This window comes from Cervus canadensis, chromosome X (assembly GCF_019320065.1).
Source record: "Cervus canadensis isolate Bull #8, Minnesota chromosome X, ASM1932006v1, whole genome shotgun sequence".
Classification (NCBI taxonomy): Eukaryota; Metazoa; Chordata; class Mammalia; order Artiodactyla; family Cervidae; genus Cervus; species Cervus canadensis.
Window position 1 is genome coordinate 21831954 of NC_057419.1, and position 11142 is coordinate 21843095.

Genomic DNA, 11142 nt, shown 5'->3' on the forward strand with positions numbered 1-11142 from the left:
CCTCTCCCCCCAGCACACACATATACATATATTCTTCCCCACATCATGTTTGCTGCACCCCCCCCACCCCCCCACCCCCGCTGTGTTTTCAGCCCTGGATAATATGCCAAGTGACAGCTGAGTGGTCCTTCTCAGAGCTCCTGTCCCTGAGGCTTAGGTGATCACCATTCGCCCTTTTCTTGTACTGCTCCTCTGTTGCCTGTATAGTTAGTTTGCTCAGCTCAGCACACAACTGTTGACCTAACAAGGCAGAATCAATAACAGGGTCCAGAATTCACAAGTGAGATTAAGTCACAGGGCTCACTCTTACCCATCGGGTGCAGTACTGGTTATAAATGTTCAAGTCCTTTTTTTCATTCATTTGTACAGCACACAGCTTTATAGGTGCCTGACTTCCGGGCAGCGTCTCTCAATCCCTGAGTCTTTCTTGCAAGTTTTTCTCCCTTTGATTTCTCTGTTAATTTTCTGTGTGTGTATGTTTCAGTGTAGCTTCTCCCTCTCCCTTTTCTCTCTCTATCTCCCTCCCTCCCCCACTGGCACTCTTTCTTTCTCTCTGACTTCCTTTTGTGTCTTTATTTTTGTGATGCATGCACACTCACACTTTACTCCTAGCTTTCATCCTCTAATTCAAGGGTAATTTCTTTTTCTTTTTTGTTTTGGCCCCTGGAATCTTTTCCCACCTGGATCTTGACCCCACTGCCTCTCCATGGCTCCAGTTTGAGGATACTTTCCTCATTATTCCCCTTTCCCCAGACTCTAGTTTATCCAGTGCCTCTGAAGAGACCCTGCGTAGAGTCTTTGATTCATCAACTGTGATTTGGGGACACAAGGAATTGCAAACACCGAGCTTTTTGTCCTGCTCCTCCTTTTCTTTCAGTACTGTACCCCCATCGCCCCCGTACTCTCACTTTCATTTTATTGGACAGTCTTCTTCCTCCTAGGGCTGGTCTCTCAAGCCTTCACTTCCTCTCATACCAATATTAACATTCTTATAGTAACGCCTGTTCCCATCCTGAGGATGTGGTCATGATGAATGTGGGCCCCTTAAAGATTTCCTCAATTGGCAGAAAGCACTTTAACTACTGACCCTCAGCAGACCATTGAGATTTTGTTATACTTTAATTCTGATTAGTAAAAACTTCTTCCCGTTAACCTAACGGGTGCTGTGCTTCTAGGTTATGTGCAGACTCCAGTATGGAAGGACATGAGCTGTATCATAAGCATATAATGCTTTAACTTCTGGAAGTTACAAATCGTTAAAAATAGTATTACTGGTTAGATTAGATGCTCTCTGAGGTTTCTTTCAGGCTTCCATGATAGCTCAGTTTGGTAAAAAATCCGCCTGCAGTGCAGGAGACCCCAGTTCAATTCCTGGATTGGGAAGATCTGCTGGAGAAGGAATAGGCTACCCACTCCAGTATTCTTGGGCTTCCCTGGTGGCTCAGCTGGTAAAGAATCTGCCTGCAATGCAGGAGACCTGGGTTCAATCCCTGGGTTGGGAAGATCCCCTGGAAAAGGGAAAGACTACCCTCTTTCACTTCTAATAGTGGTACTTATGTGTTTCCAGCAACTACTTACACTGTTCTGCTATGTTTCCTAGAACCCTCACATAACTGAATGCTGTGGCCTGGAATTTAGTTAAGGGCAGTCTGTATTTAGACCCCATCCAAGGGTTTCATCTCCTTAATCTCAAAAGTGCTTGTCATAAGAAACTTTGACCAAATAGGCCCAGTCTGTCATTAGGATGAGAGTGTTTTTCCCAGCACTACCGCATTGAGTTTAGGGAATCTTTAACATTTCACTATTTCATTCTCACTCATTCCATCATGTCTGAAGTTTTCTCACTTTCAAAATTGTTAACGCATTATTCTGAGTCCCAATACTAATTATTTTATTGGATGTGTTGTATTATGGAACTTTAACTTCAGAGCTTGAAAGTCTCAATGAGGTTTAAAATTGTAGTTCCTAATGAGTTTCAGGAACACTTGAGCCTACAGTACATGTTTTTACTTCCTTGGTATTTCCATTAACTTTTAGGCTAAACACTTTAAGAACGAATGACCCTTGCTCCTTCAAACAGTCATGGTTTTTACTTCTTGTTTTTTGTCTGTCTGTCTCTAAATTGTTTCCTTTGTGGGCTTTGATCTTGAGTTCTTGGCTTTTCAAATGAATTTTCTGTTCTGTAAACCTTTTTGTTATATTTTTAGTCCATGTTAGTTGTTGAAATTAAGAGAAATAACAACAAATCACCAATAATCGTATTACCCAGAAATAACTACTAAGATTTTTTTTTAAATTTCTCTCTGCTTTATAAAAAATTTGTGTATATATACACATATATGACTTTAAAAAATAAATAGTTGGGCTCATATAGAAAGTTTTGAATCAATCCTGCTGTTTTCGCTTAGTATTATAGTTGAAATATTCCTTCATATTAGTGAAAATTCTGTGACAATGTGATTTTAAAAATAGCTTCATGGTGTTTTCTATCATGTGGATCTGTAATAGATTATATAAATGTTTTCTGCCTTCACATAGATTTAATCAAGTAAAGGATGCTGGTTTGCTCATATTTTTTAGATGTTCTAGTAACTTCACTGTTCAGTCCTCTAAAACCATAAATATCAATGAATTCTGTCACCTTTAAAGTTTCTACTCTTGATTTTAGGGAATAGCTAATAGAAGGAATTCAGTCATTTGAGAAAATGGTTTTCCACAGTCATCTAGATGTTCAAATTCAAAATAGGGCCCATGGAATGTGCCTTTTTCAAGAATGACACCATTCCAGTTGTTTTTAAGACCATAAATTAAGTAACATAGGGCCTCTGTTAACATATAAGTAGTCAACTTCTTGGGGCCAGTGACTTGTTTGCTCTCTTTTAATATCTCCTATTTGTATTAAAGTACCTGGTGGTGTCAGTGATGCAAAGCTTAAAGTCATTATTTTAAGTCAGAAGCTTTTTTCCCAAAAGAGTGCTTTGTATTAATGCATTATCCTGTCTCTATTTTTTCTTACCTTATGTACTTTTTATTTAGTTTTAATATATAGATATAAAATTTTCATAAAGGAATTTTCCAGTTTCAGGCAATTTTTACTTTTATTTGTAAGGTTTCTGTAGCAGCATTGATTTTTTTTTTTTTTTAATGTTCAGTACCTTGGTAAGCCACTAATAATGAACTTGTTAGGCTGGTTTTTAAAAGGTAAATGGAAAAATGAAGATACTGAAAATGTTTTTGTTTCCCTTGGAGGGATACAGAAAAGGCATCCTTCAAACGTGTGCTTTTCAGGCTCTCTAATCCTCAGGTTTTCAACAGCATGAAAATGGTCCTGTAGCATAGTTACAGATCATTTGTAATAATGTTCAAATTGCTAGTTCAAGTGAGCCTTTGCCAAAGGCTAATCATTAACCATGCTTCATGATATTCAGTTCCTTCTCTGCTTTTTAGAGGTTCTTTAACTATGTGCTTGATTCTTCATGGCTATTTGAACCTGGTGTCGTGCATTTTTAGTCTTCATTATATTTGTCATATAATGGTAGGGGAATGATTGAAAGATCAATATGATAAAAATGTCTTCCCATTTAGGAAAAGTCCTGAAAACATTAGTCATTCTGAACAACTCAAGGAAAAGGAAAAACAAGGTTTTTTCAGGTCAATGAAAAAGAAAAAGAAGAAATCTCAAACAGTAAGTAAATGGCCAATTTCTATTTACAATGGCATACGAGTCTACATTAGTCTGTGGGATCTTTACACTTTGTACATGGCAATCAAAGTGAATTATTTTCTTACTGATACTTGATATGCATATACTTTATATGTTTCTTTCTCAAATTCTATACAACTTCCTCCTCCCACAGAGCCTTTTCTAGATTCAACAGAACCTCTAGGAATAGGAGAAATTTAATTTGGATGAAAGAGAATGCTTTAACCCTCTTTCAGTAAACACCTTATCCATATGGATTTATATTCATGTAAAAGTTATGAACCTGCAGGATTTATTTCTCTCTGAGGGTTAAAAATACATGAAAATTTAGGAAATGGTTTTGGTTTGTGTTTAAATCTTAGAATTCTTAACTAACCATCATTCATTATTCTCCCCTGGCTGGTTATCTGATTCCCATGTTGACAAGTGCATTTCTGGGCTGCCTAGTCACAGACAGGAGCTAGCATTTGACATTTCAGGGCTTGCTTTAGTAGGAGGACATGTTTATCTTGTGATTGAACTGGGAAATGGAATGAGTCTCATCTCCTGAGAGTCCTCCACCTGAACCAAGGGCTGGCTGCATGAAAGCATGCATGTCATATCACTGAACCAGGCATGGATTCTGCTGATAGTGACTTGAGAACACATGGAGAAGCCAGGCCTCCAGGCCAGTGAGAACATCTTCACCACACGAGGCATGCTTTGGTTTATGACACCTTTGATACTAGACAGGGTTGAGTTGGCTATTTTTAATTATTTTGTTTCCGGTTTTACTTCATACATGATTGACTCTCACTTACTTAAAAAGGAAAAAGGCATAATCAAAATGACCTACTCAGATGGGCTTCATTGATTTCATCTTTTAACATGAATGGATTAGACTCAGTTTTTCTGAGGTCTGTTCCATTTTGAAAAGTCTAGGATTATGACTCAATGGTAAGTAATGGTGAGATAGATGATAGTAACAAAGAATATATTTGAAGTAAGGATTTAATAAAGGCCTTTCTAGATTACTGGGCTTCCCTGGTAGCTCAGATGGTAAAGCGTCTGCCTGCAATGCAGGAGACCTGGGTTCAATCCCTGGGTCAGGAAGATACCCTGGAGAAGGAAATGGCAACCCACTCCAGTAATCTTGCCTGGAAAATTCCATGCATGGAGGAGCCTGGTAGGCTATAGTCCATGGGGTCATTCATCTTACTTGTTTGTTAGATTTATGATGCCATTATAATATAAATATGAGCTCATTAGAAAAAAGGGTCAAAAAAATTGAGAAAAAAATGATAATTTCCAATCTTACCACCCTATCACAACTAGTATTAAGATTTTGGTGTATTTCCTCCTAGCTTTTTAGCCTGTGCATGTTTATGGAAAGAAGGTGGTTTTTTAGTTTGCTTTAAAAAATAGTAGTCATTCTAGTACAATTTTGTATTCTGACTTTCTAATAGTGTTTCTATCACACATACACACAGTATGTATGTTACTACACAGATTTTATTATCTTCATTTTAATGGCTTATAATATTTCTGAAATGTCCATTTAAAAAAAAAAGGCTGGCTACATTTCTAACTGAAACTCAAAGTAGAAGGTCCAATCAAGATGTCACTTAGTCACATATTAACTACATGTGTTGTTTAAACCAGATGAACAAAATAGACCTGATTTGAAGTAGTGAGGCTTAAAATATGTACAGTGCTAATAAAGCTTTTATTATCTGTGGAACATATTTATGCATCATGAATATTAAATTTAGATTACCTCCTCCTAACCACTATTGTTATTATTTAGAGATTGTTTTGGTTCTTAACCTCAGGCCCATAACCATTGTGGGGTTGATTAAATGGAAGTAGCAAGACACAGGAATTAAAGGTGTTTCTGTGTTATAGATTTAGCTTTTGATGTCTGCCTTAGACCAGAATTAAACCTGTGGCTCACCATGGCATGAGTCAAGTGTGTACATGTTAACTGTTACTCAGGATCTAGTTCGAATTTTAGATGTTTAAATAGTGTAGGTTAGGGTACATAAGATATTTACTATTCTCTAGCATACTCTTCACTTGAACTTACTTGTTTCAGGGTTTCATACTTTTCATTTTTGATATGTAAAGTAACTGCAAATTATCTCTGCACAGGTCACAATGACTTAAGCCTTCCAAACCACAAGTTTTTTATACCTCTGCATTTTTTTAATTAAAATAGGAAAGAAAATGTTTTAAAGACTTTGATATCTAAAGTAAGATTTCCAAAGAGCACTCAGTGTAGTATTTCCTGGCAGACCACAGGCTCCTAAGCTTGATATTGTGGTAACTGCCTCCTTCAAATAAGCATTGGAACAGAATTAAATTCAACTTTTCTTCGGTCACTAGTTAGAACTCAGCAAAAGGAAACCTAGGTAAATGAACTCTGAAGGACTTAAAGCATTGTGGCCTTTGCACAGGATTGGACAAAATGGAAACCTGATACCCAGTGCACAGAGAGAAGTCTCTGGATCTTAAATCTAGTTTAACCCCCTTATTTTGCTGATATAGGAACTGCCCAGGCAAGTTGTGACCTGCCTGAAGTTGCAGTCAGTTTGGAGAGCCGGAGGTGGGTTCTCCTGGATAGCAGGCCCAGCTTAGTCCCTGCCAAGGTCCCACCGGGAGGTGTGGAGCGCCTCCTGCTGCTTATTCCTGAGAATGCTCTCTTTTTTTAATGTGAATTTTTTAATAAATATAATTGACTTACAATAATATATTAGTTTCAGGTGTATAGCATAGCGATTCAGTATTTTTGCAGTTTATACTGAATTAAAAGTTATTACAAGATAATGGCTAGAATTCTCTGTGCTATACAATATCCTTGTTGCTTCTCTATTTTATTTATTATTTTTTTCTAATTGGAGTATAGTTCATTGACAGTGTTGTGTTACTTTCTTCTGTAATAGCAAAGTGAATCAGTCATACATACACATATCTGAGGGCTCTCCTGTGGCCTCCTTAGCCACGTAAGTTAAACTCTTCACAGATCCCTATCTTGGGAACAGGAAAACCTTATGGGCTGTTTTTCTTGAATGTCTTCAGACACACCAGTAAAAGATGATCTGAACCTTCACAGACATTCTGGTGCTCTCACAATTGAAATATCCAAAACAGGGTAAAGTCATGCCAAAAAATCATTCAGTATTGTAAAGGAGCCTGCTTTGACTCAAGCAAATCTGGAAGCCGCCTTGGGAAATCTGGCTTCAGTTCCACATTCAGACAGTTACATAAGCCCTCAGAGCATATGGTGACTTTGCCAACTTGGTAATTGTACCCTAGTTAGTTAGTATCTCAACTGGTAATCATGCTTCAGTTTGAAGATTGAACTTTCTTTTTCTTTACTTTTGTGGCATATTCTGCATCATGCCAGCTATTTTCCATGGGGTGAATACTTCTCATAGTGTAGAGCAAGGCTTCTTCCTCAACAGTAGAATCCTGCAATATTGATACATTCCCCTTCCAAGTGATGTTTTCTGGTTTAAGAGTTGACCACATTCAAAAAGGTTTGCAGTATCTTTTTCTTTTTTCTAAATAGACATGTGGATTACATGAGATTATTTAGTTGCTTAAGTGATTGGGAAAAGATTGAAGTTCATTGATAGCCCTTTAAATATAATTCTTTATAACAGTCATATTTCTGATAATAAATTCTTAAAAGTCTTATAAGCTGAATGTGAATATATGTGTATAAGTCTCTAGAGACGTTCCTGCTATAGGTATTGATCCTGTCCAAAGGTTCTTTATACACATAGAAGTTTCTGCATGTCTTGAATTTACATTATTGGCATCTTCATGTCCAGGTGAGAAATGACACAAAACCTCTCTACATGCACACACAGCACAGAGATTCTTTCCGTGACTGTTAATATTTAACAATTTGAGGGCATCCAAGGGCTAGGATTTTCAATAAGAACACCTTTTTTTTTCCTTGGCAATTAGTTTATTTGTATCTTATATTGCAGACAGATTCCACCAACGGGGAGAATCCAAGCATCAAGAAATCCCTCTTTCCTCTTTTTAATTCAAAGAATCATTTAAAGCATAGTTCTTCTTTGAAAAAGCTTCCTGTAGTCACTCCACCCATGGTACCCATTTTTACGTATGGTAGCCCTGAACTCTGCTCCAGTAAACTTGTTTTACTGATGACAACAGCATGTCTTTTATTTTCATGGGGTCATATTCTCTTTGTGCTAGTTAAGTACCTGAGCCAGTTCCATAAATTCACTGAGGTATAAATTCTTTGACATTCTGGAATTTCTGAATCAGTTAAGGAGGTTGAAGCATAAAGGGCTATTAAACAACCAACTAGTGAAAGGCTAGTTTGGGTTGTCTCATTAGCCAGTTGTTGGCAGACAGTGTTCATGAAATCCCTTATTTCCTGTAAAGAATTCGATTAACATTTACAATTAACAAATGTCTTTTTGTTTGGCTCACAAAGTTTGTTAACACTTGGTTGGCAGTTTGTGTCTCTGAAACCAAGATAAATTGACCAAATTGAGTGAGCTTGCAGGCTCCATGAAAAAACAGCTTCTGTTAGTTGGTGATTTGCTCTTTCCTTGCCTGGCTCTAGCTTTTGCTGGTCACTTAGTTGAAGGCCAGGGCTTTTGCTTGGCATTTGGCGTTACTCTCCTGTGTTCACCAAAGTCGGCGAGTGGACCAATTGCATTTATCTGGAATTTGTGGCACAAATTTCCAGCATTTTCATAGTGTATAATGCTAGACCCAGATTTCCTGGGCATTGTCTTGGGAATATGATTCAAACCATACTTTCTCACTTCGCTATCCTTGAAAGCCTGCTAGACTTCTTTGGCACCACCAAACACAGTGTTTGAATCATTTTCCCAGCAGAAACACATTTTTGTTTTATTGAACTGGTTCATAACCTAACTGCAATATGGAATGAGGATACGACAGCAATTCCTGGTACAGCCCAATTTAACTGCTCTCTCTTACAGCGACTAAAACTAACAGCATGGGAATGCTTGAAGGGTTGAGGTTTAACAAAGCTGCATGACATCTGCCAATTTTTCCTACCGCAGGGAAAATTATTAAGAGGGCAGCAGACTTTAACTAGCATCACTTGCATTGTGAACATTGGGAAAGTTTTGATTTCTTTTTCTATCGAGTCTTTTCTTTGGAGGGGAGGGGATTGAGTTTTGGTTTGGTCGGATTTGCTTTCGTTCTCCTCTTGGGTGTGGCTGCGTATCCTAATGAGGCTTACCTGTGTGCTTATTGAATCCTTGTCCGTATTCTGCTCTAGGTGCCCAATTCTGACGGCCCTGATCTTCTGACATTACAGAAAGCCATTCACTCTGCTAGCACCCCGAGCAGCAGACCCAAGGAGTGGCGTCCTGAGAAGATCTCTGATCTACAGACCCAAGTGAGTGGTGCCTACATCACTCTTAGACTCTCAGACTCTCCAGTGACTGGTCTCTCCTGAAGAGAGGGCAGGGTTGAGAAATTTAGCCTTTCAATGTTACAGCAAGGCTGAGAGTCTCCCCAGAACATACCCTCAGTGATAGCCAGATGCATCTTAGGAGTCTGGATGAATCTTGCTTCAGTGACCCGTGTCCTAATGGGGAAAAAGGGAGCTTCTGTTAGTTTTCACCTGAGGGGAGAACTGAATAAGATACATCTCCAGCCCAGAAACACCCTGCAGCCTAGGAGAGAGAGAAAATCCACAGATAACAATAATTCATGGTAACAGTGAAGCGTGCTATAAAATGTGAGGGAGGGTAAGAGGAGGTAGCGTGAGCATTAAGGGTTTGTTAAAGGTGATAGCCTACAAACTGCACCTTGAAAGACAGATATAATACACTTTCTTGGAAGACTCTTTAAGCTTCTGAAATCTCTACTAGTTTTGATAGAAAACTGGCAAACATTCACATTAGGAACCACGTATTAGACAGTATGTGTAGTCACATTTCCCTGCATATGGCTTGTATGCCATAATTTCCCTGCCATACAAGCCAGATACTGAATCCATAAATTTTTCATGTAACTGAGGTCTTATCTCCTTGAAGCAAACTATTTTGATTGGAAATTTTAAAATATTGTATATCTTCAGTATTGCATAATAACATAATCTAACTTGTTTTCAATTGTATTCAGTATTTTATAAATCTCTTATTCCTCTGAACTGTGAGCTTTAGAGGCTATAAGGTTACTTGTGCCTATAAATGACCATGGATGTCTGTGCTTTGGAGGAGGAGGTTCTGTTTTTATAAGTTGGTTGTTTACTTTCTCTAACTATAAGCTGTTACTTAGAGCTGCTGACAAGAGCTCCCTAAATTTCTATCGTATTTGCCCAACCATTTATATTTTCTGCTTGTAATGTATGTAGGCTCGGGGGAGGGGTGCAGTGGTGGTGAAGAGACTAGGGAACCAGATACCCTAGTTATTGGATGTGTATCCAACCTAAAAGCACAAGGCTCTGAGTGATGTCCTATTCCTAGTTTATTTTAAAAGAGAGTGAGAGAGAGTACAGGGCTTTAGAACCTTCTTTGTATGACCACTTCTTTGGCCAGGAAACTTTTCAGGTAACTTTATATTTCTGTTTGAACTATTGTGATTGTTCGATAGAAACGTCATCAAGGCTGTAAAAATCACCACAAATCTCATTGCATTATCATACCAATTCATGAAAAAATGACAGAAGACACACTTGAGCACTTAAGAGTTTGTGTGTACTATGCCACCCACCATGGACATCACAGAAGGTTTCTGGACAGACTCCTGAATGGCCGTGGGGAGGACAATTTCCCAGGAGCGACTGACTTCTCCTTGAGTCAGTGCTCAAGCAGTAGCCCCTGGATTTCAGTGCCGTCTTCCCTTGAATCTTTAGTGTGTCTTGAGATTATCAACCTTCTGCTTGGCTTAAGGCCTTTGAGGAATGACAGCCAGAGATGCTTGTGGCCCATTTGTCAGGTTCTGTGGTGAAGGCCGTGAATGTCAGGGTGCTTTCCCATGCCTCTTCTGGTGGTGACCTTGTCACGTCTGACAAAAGGGAGAGGAGGACCCTTCCTCCTGCCTTGAAGTTCCCCTCCCAGTGCAGCACCCCCTGGGGCCTCAGCCCCAAGCACACAACGGACAGGCTGTTAGGAATCAAAACCCTCCCGTGAGTGAACTGTGTTTTAGAGTCTATAGGGCTTGTGCTCATTTCTCTGTGCTTGGCATTTTTAGTGCCCATACCTTACCTCCACCTCAAAACATAATGAAAACCAAAACAAGTTAGAGAGCAGAAAGGGACCATTGGGATTTTGCAATGCCAAGGGAAAGGGGAAATTGAGGAGATAAGAAGAAAGGGGGATACACAATTTTTAGCAGAGTTATGTTGCTGCCTATTGAGACGTTACGTTTTTTCAGTGACTCTTGCAGGTAGATATGGTCAAATGGCTGACTTTTTGCAGGTGAAACCTAAGCAG

The 11142-nt window shown here is 38.8% G+C and overlaps 1 protein-coding gene across 3 annotated transcripts in view; it reads left to right on the forward strand.

Annotated features, from left to right (window-relative positions):
- The window catches only part of CDKL5 (cyclin dependent kinase like 5), a 174433-nt gene that overhangs the window by 155890 nt on the left and 7401 nt on the right, over nucleotides 1-11142 (forward strand). For 2 of the 3 annotated variants that reach the window (XM_043458021.1, XM_043458022.1), the window contains 3 exons: nucleotides 3586-3685; nucleotides 7681-7803; nucleotides 8979-9098. In XM_043458021.1, the coding sequence (XP_043313956.1) occupies nucleotides 3586-3685; nucleotides 7681-7803; nucleotides 8979-9098 (343 nt within the window). The remainder of the gene's footprint in view (nucleotides 1-3585; nucleotides 3686-7680; nucleotides 7804-8978; nucleotides 9099-11142) is intronic. The other variant, XM_043458023.1, reaches the window with a different exon arrangement.